At 41.7% G+C, this 21,037-nt stretch overlaps 1 protein-coding gene across 2 annotated transcripts in view; it reads right to left on the minus strand.

The window, feature by feature from the left end:
- Positions 1-3,426: 3,426 nt before the first annotated feature.
- The window catches only part of LOC112218193 (voltage-dependent calcium channel subunit alpha-2/delta-4), a 71,465-nt gene continuing 53,854 nt past the window's right edge, over positions 3,427-21,037 (minus strand). The window contains exons 25-36 of one of the 2 annotated variants that reach the window (XM_024378790.2): positions 19,854-19,915; positions 19,398-19,412; positions 19,076-19,120; positions 18,882-18,944; positions 8,827-8,897; positions 8,646-8,721; positions 8,206-8,258; positions 8,072-8,127; positions 7,718-7,738; positions 7,481-7,598; positions 7,126-7,324; positions 3,427-4,029 (exon numbers count right to left, since the gene is read on the minus strand). In XM_024378790.2, coding sequence (XP_024234558.2) covers positions 3,940-4,029; positions 7,126-7,324; positions 7,481-7,598; positions 7,718-7,738; positions 8,072-8,127; positions 8,206-8,258; positions 8,646-8,721; positions 8,827-8,897; positions 18,882-18,944; positions 19,076-19,120; positions 19,398-19,412; positions 19,854-19,915 — 869 coding nt within the window. In that variant the 3' untranslated portion in view covers positions 3,427-3,939. The remainder of the gene's footprint in view (positions 4,030-7,125; positions 7,325-7,480; positions 7,599-7,717; positions 7,739-8,071; positions 8,128-8,205; positions 8,259-8,645; positions 8,722-8,826; positions 8,898-18,881; positions 18,945-19,075; positions 19,121-19,397; positions 19,413-19,853; positions 19,916-21,037) is intronic. The other variant, XM_024378791.2, reaches the window with a different exon arrangement.

The raw sequence follows: 21,037 nt of genomic DNA on the forward strand, positions 1-21,037 counted from the left end.
ATACTTCCAAAGTTGTGGCAAAATGGCTTAAGGACAACAAAGTCAAGGTATTGGAGTGGCCATCACAAAGCCCTGACCTCAATCCCATAGACAATTTGTGGGCAGAACTGAAAAAGCGTGTGCGAGCAAGGAGGCCTACAAACCTAACTCAGTTACACCAGCTCTGTTAGGAGAAATGGGCCAAAATTCACCCAACTTATTGTGGAAAGCTTGTGGAAGGCTACCCGAAACATTTGACCCAAGTTAAACAATTTAAAGGCAATGCTACCAAATACTAAATGAGTGAATGTAAACTTCTGACCCACTGGGAATGATGTGATGAAAGAAATAAAAGCTGAAATAAATCATTCTCTCTACTATTATCCTGAAATTTCACATTCCTAAAATGAAGTGTGATCCTATCTGACCTAAAACAGGGAATTTTTGCTCGGATTAAATGTCAGGAATTGCGAAAAACTGAGTTTAAATTGATTTGGCTACGGTGTATGTAAACTTCCGACTTCAACTGTAGCTGAAAGTGTAGAGCTTCTAGATCTTCATGTTCCAATCCCACATGACCCCCCCCCCCTTTTTTAAATATAGCATTACATTTATTGTGCTAGTGTGTTGAGAAGTGAAGTGCAGCCAACAGCAAAATGAAGATTAAGAACAAAGAAGCTACGCCTTTCTTCAGCAAACACTGTTCTGGCCTAATAATCATATTGGCTATATTACATCGAAGTATACACCTAAATGTAACCTACAACATTTCATAAGCATTTTTTATCATCTACTTTGTCACATGTGTTATTTGACTCGATGACCTCAAATAAAACCTTGCCCCAAGGAGAATTCGAACTCACAGTTGTTGTTTGTCACTGTCTCTGGGCCTTAGTGGATCATGCCACCAATTAGTAATAGCAGGAAAGGGTAAAGTAGAGCTATTTGGCCACAAGCTTCTTCATCTTTTATTGTACTGTACGAATATAAACTTACATGTTGTATAATCCTCATATGCCTTTATTGCTGTCAAACCACAATATGTGTGAAATGGAGAGGCAAATTTAGTCATATATGTCAACATGTGCCTTTTGGATTTATTATCTAGTAGGCTAGTCAAGGGTGCATCATACAATATTGTAGGGACACGACACTTTGCAGACCTAGTGGAACAAAAGTAAACCTTGAAATTGGAGGTTAAAAATATCCCTAATTTTAAGAAATTCCTTTGGCTGGTGGCTATAAAGTCTAAGATCTTTGATAGGCTGATGCAGAATTTGTTACAGAAGATAATCACTGTCAGCTGGTGAAGTAAGCATAGGGTTAAAGTGTGCCAGGGGACCAGCTACAATGTGTTGATTTGGCACTCCAGCGTCAATAGATTACCCATCCCCCAACACTGTCAACCAAGAGTCAAGACTAAACCAATTAACTTTGGTGGTGTGTGTGGTTTTGTTTTATTCTTAAAGATGTCGCACAAACCAGAAATAAATGCAACAATATGTCCGTAAACTATATATTCACGATATTATGAATTAATTGTGGTTTATTTGGTAGCATTTCGTAGTGTGACGGATTTTACTAATTGCATTTAATACTGGACAAAGTTAGAGGTGCGCTATTTGATAGATTCCCCCGCTCTCCCTACCCCGGGCTTCCAGTGGGGAGACCTGAGATCAACCTACACCGCCCCATCTCGTACTTCTGAGTGGGAGACCTTCCCAGGCAGTAGCCTGCTTAGCTCACAAACTAGAATCAGGGTGCCCACTCCGACAAGGTTAATTGACCCACAGTCCCACATGGTGACATGATATCATTGACGTGACGTGCAAATGAGCGATAGAAAACCAATTGCGCAAATGTCACCATTCCGAAATTGTTTGTGCGAGTGCCCCGTGGCGCCCCCGGCGGCTGTCCATGTCGCCTATACCTAAATCCGTCACTGCTTGTAATGATTTCACAGGGTTAGAATTTGGCAGAAGTGAGCCAATAACCACTAGCATAAGAATTTCAGGTCCCACCTACCGCCGTTGTGCCATTGAGCAAGGCGCATAACCCTTAACGCTGCTCTGTGGCTAACCCTCTGCTGCTCCCAGCTTTTGTGTGTGTGTGTGTGTGTGTGTGTGTGTGTGTGTGTGTGTGTGTGCGTGCGTGTGTGTTGTCTGGAGGGGTTGGGAATAAAAAAAGACATTTCTGATTTACATTTGACTTTCGTAAAGCTTCAAGCATACCAGTATCATGAACTACACTACATGACCAAAAGTATGTGGACACCTGCTCGTCGAACATCTCATTCCAAAATCATGGGCATTAATGTGGAGTTGGTGCCCTCTGTGGCTAACAGCCTCCACTCTTCTGGGAAGGCTTTCCACTAGATGTTGGAACATTGCTGCGGGCACTGATGTTGGGCGATTAGGCCTGATTCGCAGTCACCGTTCCAATTCATCCCATAGGTGTTTGATGTTTGAACCATGAAAAACAGCCAAAGACCATAATTCCTCCTCTACCAAACTTTACAGTTGGCATTATGCATTCGGGCAGGTAGCGTTCTCCTGGAATCCACCAAACTCAGATTTGTCGACCAGATGGTGAAGCATGATTCATCACTCCAGAGAGCACGTTTCCACTGCTCCAGAGTCCAATGGCAGTGAGCTTTACACCACTCCAGCCAACGCTTGGCATTGCTCATGTTGATCTTAGGCTTGTGTGCGGCTGCTCGGCCATGGAAACCCATTTTCATGAAACTCAGTTCTTGTGCTGAAGTTGCTTCCAGAGGCAGTTTAGAACTTGATAGTGAGTGTTGCAACTGACAAGGACAGACAACTTTTAGGTGCTACGCACTTCGGCACTCAGTGATCCCATTCTGAGCTTGAGTGGCCTACCACTTTACGGCTGAGCCGCTGTTGCTCCTAGACGTTTCCACTTCACAATAACAGCATTTACAGTTGACTGGGGCAGCTCTAGCAGGGCAAAAATTTGACGAACTGACTGGGAGGTGGTATCCTATGACGGTGCCATGTTGAAAGTGACGGAGCACTTCAGTACGGGCCATTCTACTGTCAATGTTTGTCTATGGAGATTGCATGGCTGTGTGCCCAATTTTATACACCCGTCAGCAACGGTTGTGGTTGAAAGAGCGGCAGCTACTAATTTGAAAGGGTGTCCACATACTTTTTATATGTAGTGTCTACGAGCCTAGCCTCTGACTTAGTTCTGATGGTTTATTTATTTAACCTTTATTTAACTAGGCAAGTCAGTTAAGAACAAATTCTTATTTTGAATGACGGCATAGGAACAGTGGGTTAACTGCCTGTTCAGGGGCAGAACGACAGATTTGTACCTTGTCAGCTCGAGGGTTTGAACTTGCAACCATTCGGGTTGCTAGTACACTGCTCTAACCACTAGGCTACCCTGCCGCCCCACGGTAAGGGAATGGTCACCAGCATGTTCCCGGTCTAAACACGAATGTACATTATTTATTGCAAATGTTCATCAAGTATACCACAAAAATATGAATATTCCTATTTCATAGCACACAGTTTTGGTACAGTAGTTCATTTCAACATAAAAAATAGTTTTAATCCAGCTTAATGTTACTGTGTATAAAAATCTGATGGATTGTCCAGCAGAGAGAGGGCAGGGTTCGTCCTACCATACCAGTGTCTCCATGAAAATAACAGTCTCTCATTGCTTTGCATTTCCACAAGTTCATATTCCATGGCTCATGCAAAAGAGTCCCAAGCAAAGAAATGTGGCTTTTGTTTAGACTGTTGAGTCTCTTTCTCTCTCTCATTGTGGGAAAAGGAGTCTTACTAGAAAATAGCCCTCGCTCCGGAATTGACTTTAACTACTGTATTGGTAGGTCCTTTATGTAGTTAAAGGTCTTTTATAAAATAATAAAATATACAAAAAGGAAATGTGAACGGCCATAAGAGAGGTGGAGCCTTGTTATGTCCATCTTCAGAGGGCCAATGAAGTGGCCAGAGAAGTCAAGAAGACGGCCACCGATAGGCTGATCTCTGAAGCTCCTCCACAGTCCTTGGCATTTTCCTACAATCAGCAAGAAGATAGAAACATTTCAAAATGAATTGCTAAAATACAATTTAAAAAAACTACTTGCTAGTTAGTATGTTTTGTCTGTGTAGGGGAAGCCTTTTGTTGGGCTGTGCAGACCATTTTTATATTGGCTATTTGAGGAACCCTTTGAATAGCCATGTGTATGGTTCTTCATTACAATGTTAGAACCAGAAGGCTCTTCATTACACTGTAAAGAGACCTGGCTACTGGTTGCAGTGAAAATACGGTAAATTTACGAAAAGTAACTGTACTTTTAGAGATGGATTAAGGTACACTACATGATAAAAAGTATGTGGACATCTCATTCCAAAATCATGGGCATTAATATGGAGTTGGTCCCCCTTTTTCTGCTATAATAGCCTTGACTCTTCTGTGAAGGCTTTCCACTAGATTTTGGAAAGTTGATGCGGAGACTTGACGTCAATGGGGTTGAGGTCAGGACTCTGTGCAGGCCAGTCAAGTTCTTCCACACCGATCTCAACAAGCCATTTGAGTATGGACCTCGCTTTGTGCATGGCGGCATTGTCATGCTGTATCAGGAAAGGGCCTTCCCCAAACTGCCACAAAGTTGAAAGCACAGAATCGCCTAGATTGTTATTGTATCCTGTAGGTTAAGATGTCCCTTCACTAGAACTAAGGGGCCTAGCCCGAACCATTATTCCTCCTCCACCAAACTTTACAGTTGGCACTATGCATTCGGGCAGGTAGCGTTCCCCTGGCATCCGCCAAACCCAGATTCATCTGTCAGACTGCCAGATGGTGAAGCGTGATTCATCACTCCAGAGAATGTGTTTCTACTGGCCCAAAGTCCAATGGCAGTGAGCTTTACACCACTGCTGCCAAAGCTTGGCATGGCCCATGGAAACCCATTTCATGAAACTCCCGACGAACATTTCTTGTGCAGACGTTGTTTCCAGGGGCAGTTTGGAACTCAGTAGTGAATGTTGTAACCGAGGACAGACAATTTTTACACTCTTCAGCACTCGGCCGTCCCGTTCTGTGAGCTTGTGTGGCCTACCACTTGGCTGCTGAGTCGTTGTTGCTCCTAGACGCTTCCACTTCACAATAAACAGCGCTTATAGTTGAATGGGGCAGCTCTAGCAGGGCAGAAATTTGACAAACTGACTTGTTGGAAAGGTGGCACCCTATGACGGTGCCACCTTGAGTCACTGAGCTCTTCAGTAAGGCCATTCTACACTTTCAACATTTTGTTGGCCCCATGTAGAACCCTTTGATTTTTAGGTGGGTTTTTTGTTCTGTCCCTGTAAGTGAACCAATTTGGGTCCTACGTAGAACCCTCTCAGGAAGAACCCTCTGGTTCCATCATCTGCCCCTATGGGGGAATCCTTTTGAGTGCCATGTATAACCCTTTGATTTGTCCCTGTAGGGGAACTCTTTTGAGTTCCATATAGAAACATATCAAGAGGAACCCTCTGGTTCCAGGTAGAACCAATGACAGGTTCTGTAGTTCTAGTTATAGGATACTTCAGATGAGCTTATGGCACACACTGTTAGGTACTTGCAAAATCTAGTAGAAAACATAATTTATATTCAATGTAAGGTACAATCACTTTGTAATGTAGGTGGGGGCCATGTGCTGACAGGGGCTCATTAGCATATTTGGGGGCATAGTCTAAAATATGTTGTATTTGTACCAGCCTTTAGTGGATCAGTTTAAAGGTGCAATGCTGCTGTTTTTAATCGCAATTTCAAATGATTTATGGGTAACAATTAAGTACCTTACTGTGTTTTTAATTCAAACGGTCAAAAAGTAACAAAAATTGCTTTCCTAGCTATGTGCAATTTCTCAAGCAAGAATTTTGCTTGGACTTTCTGGGAATGGTCTGGAAGAGGGGCCTACTTGGAGGAGCCTAATGGGAGGGATGTGTAACCTGAAAACTAGCTCTATTTGACAGAGTGGAGGGCAAACTCTTTGCTATTGGTCTATTAACTTAAACCTTTTAACAAAAACCCCACCCAGCCAAACAAGCTGAAATTTCAGGCGGTCTTTTCAAACAGCTCTTACACTAAAAGTGCATTATCATAATAATTATTTCAACCTCATAGTGTGGAAATATATATAAAACACAGGTTAATTATGTTTTTGACTGCACTGCCCCTTTAAGTGATTTTATCTTGTGTTGATGAAGGTTGAGCACCTAATTTGTCCACTCCCAGTTCTACAGACTTTGTAAGAGGTTTTGAAAATCAAGAGTTGCACTGTTAAGAGTTTACTGTGCATTTTGCAGTAAGTTAATGGCAGTTTGTCAACAGGAAGTTCATGTTTATTTTCAATAATATACTCTCAACTTGCTGCACGTAGTTATTGTAAAATTGACAGTTACTGTGGCTGATCTCGGTCATGCTCACTGACCTGATGGTGTGGCAGCAAGGTCCGTTTTCTGTCAACCAAGGCTGAGTCCCAAGTGTACTCATCACTAATAAAAAGGAGTTGTCAACTAATGTTAAGCTATATCTTGTAATCAGAAAAGTTTACATTAGGTTACCTACAGCTGGATGCCAGTTAGGGACTGCAAAATGCACAGCAACTTCCAGGCAACTAACTGCTATTAAGTTACTGTGAAATGCATAGTAACGTTTTGACACTGCAACTCTTTACTGTCACATTCTCTTACACAGATCACAGAACTGACAGTATTAATGGAGGTGCTCAAACTTTGTCAACATACCCATCAACCACTTAAACTGGTACAACCCTTCAGTAAGTTGTCGTTGTTTACCGTACTTTCAGTGCAACCAGTTTTCTGTAGTGTACTGTCAAATCTTCACAACCATCACAGCAGTAAAGAACCTTTCCTGATAGGCACATTTTTTTTTTTACACATATCACCCTTACCCCTGACAAAGAACCCCTCAAGACCTTTTGAGCATTCTGCTTTATATTGATTGACACAATCTACTTGGACGATGCATCTCTGTGAATTTCATACCATTTCAAATGTAACAAACACTTCCCTATTTTAATTTCAACATGCCTGCTATGCTAACCCTGTAGTCAAAGACAGTAATCAACTCAATATTACACAATGAGGAGGGGAGAGGGCTGACCTTAGGATGATAGGCGTGACAGGAGTTTGGGCGCCGGCGGACTTTCTGAGATTTCATCCTGTTACACTTGACTGATGCGTTGTATTTGACCTCCTTGGGCTCCAGGGTGATGGCGGAGTACTGGCGGGAGCAGTCACAGTCCGCCTGGACCACCATCAACACCAGGTTACTTTCAGGAACCGCCTGCACCACAAACATCCTGGAACACAACACATTCCGGAACACAAGTTCAGTTAAACAAGATTCAGTTCCATTCGGGAATACAAAAGACTCAGTTCAGATAATTGCAGGTAGGTATCATGGCCATAAGAGGGCGCCACCACAGTGGAGTTGATTGTCTGGTGGAGGTTCTTACTTCTGACAACGGCCACATTTGATGAGGCTGTTGGTTTCTCTGATGGAGGAATCGTACACGAAGCCAGGATACTCTGTGTCACACGGCTGCAGCGCGTCAACCTTCTTGGCTTTATGGGCTAATGAGGATAAAGTCAGCATTAATGTAATTTTTGTTTGTTTCAAAGAAATGCATACACACACACCCTCACATACAGTACGTACACCCGCCCACATCTACAGGCACCCGTCTACTCACATGTATGGTAGCCAGCCTTGGCTGTGTTTTGGGAATCACAGTGGAGAGGAGATGGATGGTGCACCGTTCACGATGGACCACAGACAGATGAACATGGCAATGGGAGCGGCATACAGGCAAATGATGACCATGGGTGAGAAAATGGGATGGGAGACAGCATTTGGATGAGAGACAATGACATGTGAATGAGACAAAGACATTCAGACATGGTATGAAAACTGCAGGATGATTCAGCAAGGGAATATGAAAGCACAAACATGTATTCATTTGAAAGTGACTCTCCCGTCACTGGTATGCATGCAAACATCCTCTTTGCGATGGTCTTTGTCACAAAGTATTAAGAGCGTGACTTACCGTCTACAATGTAATCCGAGTGCCACAACCCACAGAAGTTGAACTCCATTAAGAACCTGTAAAGAAGTCGTTTTTTTTTTTCAAAACTATGAATTTCTCCCAAAATCAGCCCAAAAAGTGCATCTCATACTTACATCAACATGTGAGAAAAGAACCATTTGATCACTGCCGCAAGGCCGTAGAAAGGCTATAGGAAGGAGAGATGGAGATACAGAGAGAGAGAGAGAGAGAACTACAGGTAAGTCAGGTGAAAGAGAGCAAGAAGAGAGCATCTGCTAAGTTACCATATTATTCAATCAGCAGATGAGATTTCATAGTGACGTGCATCATAAGCCATTAGGAGCATTTAGAATTAATGTTCATGATTTGCTGGAGTTTTGTTACTCGTTTTAACTATACTTTCTTATTGTCAGTGAGCAACTGATTCAAGATCAGTAAATAAAGTCACATACTGTATATGTGCTCCTAACAATTGAATGGGTAAACGCATCCAATGTTTTGACTTGTAGTGCCTTCTTCATGGTTGAGGAATTGATAAAGCAATTGAAAACCTTGCTTATATGGCTTGACTTACACTGAGCAGAGGCCGAGCACTACTGGAATGACTGTGTCCTGATCTACACATACCCTGGTAGTCATACAGCGACACCCTGTTGCACAAACACACAACAATTAGGTAGTTAGGGGTTACATAACATTGCGCAATAGGTTCAATCAATGGTATAATATGTCCAACATAATATAGCTTCTCTTACTGCTTGAACATGCCTGACGTGATCAACGCTGTCATCACAGACCCATCCACTTCCCCAAAGAAACGTCCGACCTGTAGTGACGACAACAATATCTAAGATCTAAGTCACCCCAGAGCTTAATCATTACGCAAAGATACATCACCTCAGAGTCAGAGAGATGGAGTCCGAGGGAGATTCTGTTACACCAAAAAGGCATTCTGTATCTTACGTTATGGAAGCTGCCCTGTTAGTAAGCAGTCACAGTAAGCTGTTAGCAAGCACTTTCACATGTTTTATGGTCAGCATGACCCAACCTGAACATAAACTATTGGATCCTAGTGGCTTAAATGCCCATTGCAGTCAACGTGATTTTCATCCGTTTTATATACATTTCCACACTTATGCAGTTAGAATAATACTGTGAAATTGTGAGAATTATGATAATGCACTTTCAGTGTAAGAGCTGTTTGAAAGCATCGCCCGAAATTTCAGCTTGTTTTGGTGGGAGGAGTTTTGGCCTGCCTGGTGACATCACCAGTAGGTGAATTAGTTAATAGACCAATAAGAAAGAGAGTTCCAAACCTCTATGTCAATAACAGCTGGTTTTCAGTTTTCCCCACCCCACTCCAAGCAAAATTCTTGCTTGAGAAATTGCTCTTTGATAAGAAGCTGTTTCGTTTATTTTTGACCATTTTATTTCAAAACAATCACTGTAAAGAGAAATTATTTGAAATTGAGATTTTTTTTAAATGGCTGCATTGGACCCAAAACCACTCATTCCTTTAATTTACAGTTTTAAAAATAACATATGTGAGAACAATATTTTTTTGTTAAAACAAATGTCTCATTTTGGCTTTAAATTATGTTTGTTAGCAACATGGAAAATCGTTGTGGAAATCTGTTGCAGCTCAAATCAACAAAATCCACAATGCAATGCTATCATTATGGGCTGGTAGCCTAGTTAGCTAGTAAACTTAGCTACACACAGTAATACCAAAGACAATATCAGCATGTAACGTAGCTAGTTAGCTGTAAAATCACCCAAACAAACTGTACTATTAATTTAGGAGTCTATAATCTCACCATGTTCAACCTGCACGTCGATGTGCCGTACAAAGTGGAGTCTAACGTTCGCAACGGGAGATATACTTTTGAGGAGATGGGAAACGTTGCCGACGGTACGTCAATGGACAGCGCGGTGAATTCTGGGCAATTTAAGGACAAGAGGCGCTCTCCTTCAAGGAGTGAATGGGAGTCTATTGGGCGCTAGCTGCTCAAAAAACAAAAATGAGCACGAATTCCGTCAACAACAAGTAAAACATTACAAATATTTTCCGAGACGTGAGATAATTCACTTGCTATCTGTAGTTTCGTATGACTTTGGAATCGTGACATTATGTCGTTTGGAGAAAAAAATAAGCATGTTTCTCGACATGTGCACTGACTTTGAGACGATTAGTTTAGCAGCCGCGTGACGCAGCATGACAATGTGAACACAATTGGTCGACAGTCTGCTGGGTGAGGCATTATAAGTCCCTTCATTCATCGGATTTCTATCTCCTTTCTATAATATCTCTGGCAACAGCACCTGCAATGCATGCACCTTGGACTAAAGAGGCAGACAGTTGGAAACAATGTGCTAGACCCTCCGTTAAATTACACATTTCTTGAGGTAGGACTATCAAACATATGATCAATGGCTCATTTGAGAGAAGACATCCTCCAGAGCTTTGATATCGGCCAGTATTGAAATCGGACATGTATGAGAGACATTTTCACAATCTAAAAGTCGTATTGCTATTAACTTCCAGTGTAGTGAGAGTGACTTTATCACTGTGCTACGTCATACCGGCCGAATTTATGCCTGCTTAAACCCAATAACTCAGATACTCATGAAAAAACCCAGGGAATCCATAGAACATCACTCAGAGATGCACAAAAACGACATAACACTCAAAATGGGTACACTTTCCTTTCAGTTATCTCCATCTTGTATTCTGTACCTCTACTATATGTATTCACCTGTCACTATCATGTACTGCATGTTCATGTCACGTTAGAGTACTGTCGTCTGTGAATGAGTGTCACAGCTTATTCAATATGACAGAGAGAGGCTAACCTAAAGTACAGTATACACTTCCCTCTGTCTTTCTTGTCTTACCGTAGCACATCTCTGTTCCCCTGAATTATTCAAGGCCACTTTGTTTTAGCAACACTGTCCAAGTTTACAAGTCATCCTCACTCCTCCTCCCCTTTCTCTCCAACTGCGGCTGACACTTTATTTCAATCACAGGGAGAAGAGGAAAATAATTTCCCAGTGGCTTTTTAAGCGATTCAGTGTTTGCTGAGTGTGTGTGTGTTTGCCGAGCGTGAACTTTGGTCACCGAGGCCAGAGAACTCTGGAACTTGACGCTCTATTTACCTGTCAGAAATGGTTGGTCACCGAGGCCAGAGAACTCTGGAACTTGACGCTCTATTTACCTGTCAGAAATACAACTGCACCAACGTTTTGGTGGGAAGCTTTGTAAACAACGCATCCATCAAATTATGGGAATCCAATGCAGTTCCAAAGCAGTGTCCTTGATCAAATCTATTACAGACATACTACATGTTGTGTAGTCAGCATCTAGACTTTGTTTCTGCTTAGTCATAGTCTAGTAAAATTTAAAGGGTATTATTGTCACATTCACCGGATAGGTGCAGTGAACCGTGTCGTTTTACAGGGTCAGCCATAGTGGTACGGCACCCCTGGAGCAAATGAAGGTTAAGTGTTTGAATCAGCGACCTTTCGGTTACTGGCCCAACGCTTTAACCTCTAGGCTAGCAGCTGCCCTATACCGATATACTATCTCGATTGAGAAAGCTAAATCAAGCTACATCTTGGACTCTGCTGGTGATCCTTCTAAATTTGAGAAAATAGTATTTGCATTGAGGTGTACAAATTCCTCTTCTTCCCTGCAGTTCTTTCTGACTGGTATCATGACTGAGAAGAATGGGATAAGTGATGCTTTTAATCAGAATTTTATCTCAGCAGGCTTTTTATTTGAAAGAAGCAGTGGTTTAATTGATGCTGGGCAGTTAATCGACTGCTCTTCTCTCTGCAAGCCTCTAGCTGACTTGACGGTTAACCCATCAACTTCTAGTGAATCTTTGTTTTCATTTCAACAATTTGCTATCTGTGATGTGTTAGATGCCACATCTGTGATGTGTTAGCTGATAATGAATCCTTGATTCATTATCAGCTAAGATCTTTATATTTGAAATGTATTCTACGTAAATGTACATCAGTCGGGGTTTAGACCAGGTCATAGCACTATCTTTGCTGCATCCATAGTTATAAATTATGTGGTTAACTGTATGGATAAAAGGCAACATTGTGCTGCCCTCTTCATTGACCTGTCAAAGGCTTTCAATACTGTTGATCACTCCGGCTTTCCTCAATTGGTCTCGACCAGGCAGCATGAAACTAGTTTAAAATGTACTTGACAGATAAAACTCAATGTGTAACTACAGATGGTGTTAAATCAGGTTTCCTGGATATTACAAAAGGTGTCCCACAGGAGTCGATTCTGGGTCCTGTACTTTTGACTGTTTACATTAACAATGATGACGATGATACTGTTGTGTATGCTATTGCCCCCACAGTTGACCAGGCTCTATCTGAACAGTGCTTTTATTGAATAACAGAAAAATGTTATTGACCTGAAATTAGTATTGAATGAAGGTAAAACTAAGTAAATGTTGTTCTCTAGAACACATAAAAATAACTGATGATTTAAGCATACAGTACATTTGAAAATGATTCAGACCATATCAGTTTTTCAACATTTTGTTATTTTTTTTGTATTTTCTACATTGAGGAATAATAGTGAAGACATCAAAACTATGAACTAACACTTATGGAATCATGTAGTAACCAAAAAAAGTGTTAAACAAATCAAAACACATTTTATATTTGAGATTCTTAAAAGTATCCACCCTCTGCCTTGATGACAGCTTAGAACACTCTTGACATGTTCTCAACCAGCTTCACCTGGACTGCTTTTCCAACGGTCTTGAAGGAGTTCCCACATATGCTGTGCGCTTGTTGGCTGTTTTTCCTTCACTCTGCGGTCCAACTCATCCCAAACCATCTCAATTGGGTTGAGGTTGGTGATTGTAGAGGCCAGGTCATCTGATGCAGCACTCCATCACTCTCCTTCTTGGTCAAATAGCCCTTACACAGCTTGGAGGTGTGTTGAAAAATTACCCAAATGATAGACCCACTAAGGGCAAACCAGATGGGATGGTGTATCGCTGCAGAATGCTGTGGTAGCTATGCTGGTTAAGGGTGACTTGAATTCTAAATTAATCACTGACAGTGTGACCAGCAAAGCACCATCACACCTCCTCTTCCATGTTTCATAGTGGGAACCACACATGCAGAGATCATCCTACTCTGCGTCTCACAAAGACACAGCAGTTGGAACCAAAAAATCTCAAATTTGGACTCATCACACCAAAGAACAGATCTAATGTCCATAGTTTCTACAACTTGATTGGAGTCCACCTGGGGTAAATTAAATTGATTGGACATGATTTGGAAAGGCACACAAATGTCTATATAAGGTCCCGCAGTTGACAATACATGTCAGAGTAAAAACCATGCCATGAGGTCTAAGGAATTGTCCGTAGAGCTCCGAGACAGGATTGTGTCAAGGCACAGATCTGGGGAAGGGCACCAAAATGTTCTCCAGCATTGAAGGTCCCAAGAACACAATGGCCTCCATTGTTAAATGGAAGAAGTTTGGAACCTTCAAGACTCTTCCTAGAACTGAGTAATCAGGGGAGAAGGGCCTTGGTCAGGGAGTTGACTAAGTACCCGATGGCCACTTTTAAAGAGCTCCAGAGTTCCTCTGTGGAGATGGGAGAACCTTCCAGAAGGACAACCATCTTTGCAGCACTCCACCAATCAGGCTTTTATGGTAGAGTGGCCAGACAGAAGCTACTTCTCAGTAAAAGGCACATGACAGCCCGCTTGGTGTTTTCCAAAAGGCACTTGAAGGATTCTCAGTCCATGAGAAACAAGATTCACTGGTCTGATGAAACCAATATTGAACTCTTTAGCCTGAATGCCTAGTGTCACGTCTGGAGAAACCAGCAAAGCTCATCACCTGTCCAATATCATCCCTATGGTGAAGCAAGTTGGTGGAAGCATCATGCTGTGGGGATGTTTTTCAGTGGAAAGGGACTGGGAGACGAGTCGGGGTTGAGGGAAAGATTAACAGAGCAATGAAAGATCCTTGATGAAAACCTACTCCAGAGCACTCAGGATCGCAGACTGGGGGCGAAAGTTCACCTTCCAACAGGACAATGACCCTAGGTACACAGCCAAGACAATGCAGGAGTGGCTGTCTGAATGTTCTTGAGTGGCCCAGTCAGAGCCCGGACTTGAACCCGATCAAACATTCTGGAAAGATCTGAAAATAGTTGTGCAGCGATGCTCCCCATCCAACCTGACAGAGCTTGAGGGGATCTGCAGAGAATAATGGGAGAAACTCCCTAAATACAGGTGTGTCAACCTTGAAGTGTCATACCCAAGTAGACTTGAGGCTGTAATTGCTGCCAAAGGTGCTTCCACAACAAAGTACTGAGTAACAAAATGTGGAAAAAGTGAAGGGGTCTGAATACTTTCCGAATGCCCTGTATGTACTTTGGATGGTGTCCATATTGATCATGTCCCTGCTTACACATATCTGGGCATTTGTATAGCTGAAAAGCTCTTTTAAAAAGCATATACATTAGATAGTTAAGAAGCTGAGAATAGAAATAGGTCCTTCCTTTCGCTAAATAGTAGAATGCAGATTATTCAGTTGACGTTCCTATCGGCCCTGGACTACGGCGACATCATCTATATAAACGCAGCTGCCACTTCATTAAAGCCATTAGATGCAGTGTATCCTAGTGCACTGCACTTTATTTACGGGCGCCAGTTTGAACAATCACCGGATTCTCTCTTTGATGTCACTTAGGTTGCTTACATTGCTTTCATTTATAAAGCCCTTTTACAAAAAGTCTCACTGTACATAACATCATTATTAAACTTTAGACATACGAGTTACCACACCCGGTCTCAGGTATAGTTAACTGTGGAAACTCCTTTGGTCTGTGCGGAGTTACGGAAATCAGCGTTTAGTTTTCTTGCTTCTTATTTGTGATGTTGTGGTGCCTCTGGGGCGATTCAGAAAGATGATTGAGGACCTTATTACTGATGAATGTGATGTTGTGGTGCCTCTGGGGCGATTCAGAAAGATGATTGAGGACCTTATTACTGATGAATGTGATGTTGTGGTGCCTTTGGAGCGATTCAGAAAGATGATTGAGGACCTTATTACTGATGAATGTGATGTTGTGGTGCCTTCTGGGGCGATTCAGAAAGATGATTGAGGACCTTATTACTGATGAACGTGATGTTGTGGTGCCTCTGGGGCGATTCAGAAAGATGATTGAGGACCTTATTACTGATGAATGTGATGTTGTGGTGCCTCTGGGGCGATTCAGAAAGATGATTGAGGACCTTATTACTGATGAATGTGATGTTGTGGTGCCTCTGGGGCGATTCAGAAAGATGATTGAGGACCTTATTACTGATGAACGTGATGTTGTGGTGCCTCTGGGGCGATTCAGAAAGATGATTGAGGACCTTATTACTGATGAACGTGATGTTGTGGTGCCTCTGGGGCGATTCAGAAAGATGATTGAGGACCTTATTACTGATGAATGTGATGTTCTGGTGCCTCTGGGGCGATTCAGAAAGATGATTGAGGACCTTATTACTGATGAACGTGTTTGTCTTTTATGACTGTTTTTCTTTCTGCTTGCATTTTGTATTTATATTCTGATGTGTATTTTCTGTCATTTCTGTCATTTAGGGCTCATCTATAAAAGAGACATTGGTCTCAGTATGTCTCCCTGATAAAATAAAGGTTAAATAAAATTGGTACCTTGGTACATTTTAAAGAAGTTATGTATGACCCATTTCTTGAAGTCATCACTGCTTCCATATCTCCGATGATTAAATATTTAGAGCTCTGCCTCAGCCCAATCCCTCTCTTGGAATAAAAAGGGAGGGATACTTTGTGTTTCCACAAAACTTGATCAAAGTCCTAACCTCAGCGAAATGTTACGGGGTAGCACTAAATCATACTGTCTGCTTACTAAGGTTTGCTTTAGTGCCTTACTGAGACATAAACATATGCAATTAAAAGGGAAAATGTAAATACTTCATCCTTGGTTTGGCCTGAGTAGGCTTAATGTTAGTGAATGTTTTATTTCATCGGGGACTGGCAGAGATTGCAGCAAGAATACTTTTATGAGTAGATCAGCTTTAAAGTTGAGCTGACAGCTGTTTTGCACTGATTCACTATGGCTGTAGTCATCAATCTAGCAAGAGGGCAATATTTTATTAATGTAGTAGTGCTTCCCCCTAGAAAGCTATGACCTTTGACTTTGACTTTGAATTGTTAATTTATGTCTGAGAAAAAAAATACTTTTCAACCCATATGATGTAGTATATAATAAAACATACAAATATGATGATAAAATAAATCTAAATAAGCCTTTTCATACTTTATATGTCCGTATATAGTTATAATCTGTTTTAGGCGCATCTTACCCAAAACATTTCACATTCTTTATTACTTTACCAAACTTATCATGACATTAGTGATAAATGTTAAATGACATTAGTGATAAATGTTAAATGTCTAAATCCTATTGAGAAGGACTATGTAAAGGGCTCGATTTTGTCATTCTGAGCATATGCAATGTGCCTGCCTCTGACGTTAAAAAAAATGTGCGACTTCCACACAAAATTATTACTTTACTTATTTTAGGAAGAGTGTAGGTCGCATTATTTATAGTAGAGCTATGGAAGTTGTGTATTTAGATCTACCTATTCGAGACATATCCCAGCGATCGCTTAGCCATGTCTGTGCCATGAAGCAGTCGAGCTGGATAAATGTTTTTCTAAGGACCGCCCCTTTGACGTGATGTCGCAGTGAAGTGACATAAATCGATGTAATAATGCAGCAGACCACCAGAGGGGGGCAAATACAAGTTTATTCGACAGAGGACCTTTACATGGTCTTAGGAAGGTCTGGATTTCTGTCTTCTGACGTATAAAACGGTTGGAAATCAATAAAATATATGTTTAAGTAATTCTTGTGCCAGATTTCAGGGACTGTCAACTTAAGAGATTTTAATATTGCAGATTGATTGTAGGTTCTATCAATTTAATTGTTTGCATCAATTCTAATCCCCCTTATTAATGTTTTTTCAATATATATTTTCCCCCCTACCCTACTATCCCTACCCTACAATTCCTAAATAATTATACTTTTCTCCTTCATTTCCTCCTTCAAGTGCAGGATTTTCACCCACAGTGGCCAATCCATTATTCATTCTGATTTTAACTCCAACCCTCCGATGTCCACAGATTAACTAATCTTTCCCAGTATAATGCCCTTTTGCTATTTCCTTTTGCAATACATCCCTCCATTTTACTATGATACCTTCCATCTGAACCCTGATATTATGACATAACAACCCCCCCCACACACACACATACACACACCTTTTGGCCTCAGAACATCCTCAATTCGTCAGGGCATGGACTCAACAAGGTGTTGAAAGCGTTCCACAGAGATGCTGACCCATGTTGACTCCAATACTTCCCACAGTTGTGTCAAGTTGGCTGGATGTCCTTTGTGGTGGACCATTCTTGATACACATTGAAAACGGTTGAGCGTGAACCCAGCAGCATTGCAGTTCTTGACACAAACCGGTACACCTGGCACCTACTACTGTTCAAAGGCACTGACGTGTTTTGTCTTGTCCATTCACCCTCTGAATGGCACACAGACACAATCAATGTCTCAATTGTCTCAAGGCTTAAAAATCCTTCTCTAACCTGTCTCCTCACCTTCATCTATACGGATTAAATGGATTTAACAAGTGACATCAATAAGGGATCCTATCCTTCACCTGGATTCACCTGGTCAGTGTATGTCCTGTTCTTAATGTTTTGTACACTCAGTGTATTGAGCATTATTTTTGTAGTGTTTTTTTATAATAGCTTAAACTGAACCAAACATATCCAAGTGTCCCGATGCCAAGGTATTGGGACACTAAAAAAACTCTTCACAACTGACCTGAATTTGAGGAATTCTTATACAGGAGGACCTGCTTTGGGTAAACAAGATGTGGTGTGTGTGTGCGTTTGTGTGTGTGTGTTTGTGCACTCTCCTCCAGCCCGCGCTCCTCCTCAACCCAAAAGGTCTCTCTATTACAAGTGGTAAGAGGCCATGGTCAATCGAACAAGGACAAAATACATCCCACGAATGAGTCCCCGGTAGCCTACGTGACCTACGCCGTGACAGGCTATAGGGGTCCAGATCCAGATCCATACAGGGCGAGCCTCATCCAGTCAAGGCCTCTTTACAGCGAAGTCAAGTGATGAGGTGGCGCAGGCCGTTTGGTGCCTTTAGCCCCAGTTAGTCAGTCTCTGCTAATGCGTCTAAGAGGGATTAGGACCCTAAGTGTTCTCAAATCCTATGAGTGCTCCAGATGTTGTTTTGGCCTGCTACCTACTTTCTGCAATGCAATGTGCCTCTCTCTCTCTCTCTCTCTCTCTCTCTCTCGATTGCTCTCTCGATCTCTCTCTTTCTCGATCTCTCCCCCTCTCTCTTTCTTGTTGCTAAGGAGCTACCAGCACTGAACACGCCCCTTAGGAAGAGTGTTAAGATGCAATCACCTGACCTGATGTGTATTTACATGGTCAAGCTGACCAGATCGTGATTATATAAATGATCCCTCCCCTGATCTGCTGGTCCCTGATCTGCTGATCTGCTTATCAAAAGGTTAAACATGTTATTATGTTGCAATCGTTATATAACAAACCACATATGATGTACTATAGTACAGTTGAGGGGTTACTTTAGAATTTTCAACTGGTGTATGATGGTGGTGTTAGGATGGCCGTATGGATTGGTTTAATATGTTCGGGTCACTGGGTGGTCATGATGTCGGCCACTTACCTCTGACCTCTCTTTCGAGACTATTATGAAACCGTTGCTGTCCACAAGGAAACAGTTGACATCCTGGAGGAAAAGAAGACCCGCACATTAAATGAAGCATCATTAGCATTTATACAATAATATTTGAACGTCATTGTCATTCATGAATTGAATCGTAACTGACCCCAAACCTGTAGAATAGGCTCAGTACTCACAATGCTTTGACAGGTGAGAGGGCAGACACCTTCCACTTCAGTACACTGGAGAGAGAAAGAGACAGATAGAGATGAGAGAGAGAGGATAAAGGTCAAGGTCGTGAGTCAGAAGGTCGACCACCCCTTAGATACAGATTAATCATGTGACTGGCTGACATCAGAGAGAGAGACCTATATGTGGATTTGGAACACACAACCGTAACAACAACACAAACATGGCTGGCTCTATAGCCGAGTCAATAGGGTGTGATAACCTCTTCATAATCAGAGAGAGGAGTTAATGTATTGTATCAACAGAAAGGAAAGGTCACTGTTTACTTACGTCTGTGTCATTGGGCTGTGAGTGGAGGTGAGAGGCAGAGAGGCAGAGGAGGAGAAAGACAGAGAGGCAGAGGAGGTGAGAGGCAGAGAGGCAGAGGAGGTGAGAGGCAGAGAGGCAGAGGAGGTGAAAGACAGAGAGGGAGAGAGGCAGAGAGGCAGAGGAGGTGAGAGGCAGAAAGGCAGAGAGGCAGAGGAGGAGACAGACAGAGAGATGATCAAATATTAGCACTTAGCAGATTATCCAAAATGTAGTGCACACATTTTGGTATGTGTATGTGATCCCTGCGGGAACTGATCCTGTGACCTTGATGTTGCCATGCTCTTACCAACTGAGCCAGAGATGGATTTGTGTCAGTAGTCTGATATATCGATGGAGAGCTGAGTGTGTGTATGTGTGTGTCTGTGTACGTTTGTGTGTCTGAATGTTTGTGTGTGTGTGTGTGTGTTGCTCCCTTACCTGAAAGGTAATGGCCCATAGCCTCTTCTCCAGCATTTCCAAGGACATCTGCACCCCGATGGCTAAAAATAGACCACAAGCGGGCACACACACACTCAGGTCAGTTGAGAGAGGAAAACATGGACTCTGCAAAAACCCTTAACCCTAAATTTACTGTGACCATCTGTGAAACTATATTGAGAGGCTGGGTGGATGTGGGGTTGGGCATTACAGTGAGACAGGAAATCGATTAGGCCTTCAGTTCACCTCTATGCAGTTTGCCCAGTTAGCACCAGACTGCTGCTGTTTGCATGCAAATGGTCACTGTGTAAACACTGATGAGGTAGTGTGAGGCGTGTGGTACAAGTAAATCTTGTCTGGGTGGGGTGAGACTATGCAAATATCTGCCATGCTTTCATGGTAGCCTGTTGTTGTTGATACCTCTGCAGTATTCTGTGTTGTGAGATACTAATGCTGGTAATACTTTATTTAACCAGCTGATTACTTAGAAGACTTGTTAAAATGGTTATCACCTATTGATTGCATAGTATGTCTGATGTCTTGCATAGTATGTCTGATGTCTTGCATAGTATATCTGATGTTTTGCTTTGTATATGAGATGTTTGACATAGTATGTCTGATGTTTTGCATAGTATATCCGATGTCTTGTATAGTATATCAGATGTTTTGCATAGTATGTCTGATGTTGTGCATAGTATGGCTGATGTGTTGCATAGTATGTCTGAGGTTTTAGTATGTCTGAGGTTTTAGTATATCAGTAGTATATCAGTAGTATAGTATATCAGACGTCTTGCAAAGTACTGTATATCAGAAGTTTTGTATAGTATGTTGGATGTTATGCATAGTATATCAGATGTGTTGAATAGCATATCAGATGTTTGCATAGTAGATCTGATGTTTTGCATAGTATATCTGATGTTTTGCATAGTATATCTGATGTTTTGCATAGTATATCAGATGTTTTGCAGAGTGTGCCTGATGTTTTAAATAGTATATCAGAAGTTTTGCATAGTATGTCTGATGTTATGCATAGTATATCAGATGTTTTGTCTATATCATGTCTCTATTTTTGTTGTGGATCTTTTTTGACACAGTGAAAAATCTATAGCTAATACACATTTCTGTGAATCAATGACTATAAAGTACTATCTAATTGAATCCAAACTAATCTAAGTCAACTAGTA

This window comes from Oncorhynchus tshawytscha, linkage group LG19 (assembly GCF_018296145.1).
Source record: "Oncorhynchus tshawytscha isolate Ot180627B linkage group LG19, Otsh_v2.0, whole genome shotgun sequence".
Classification (NCBI taxonomy): Eukaryota; Metazoa; Chordata; class Actinopteri; order Salmoniformes; family Salmonidae; genus Oncorhynchus; species Oncorhynchus tshawytscha.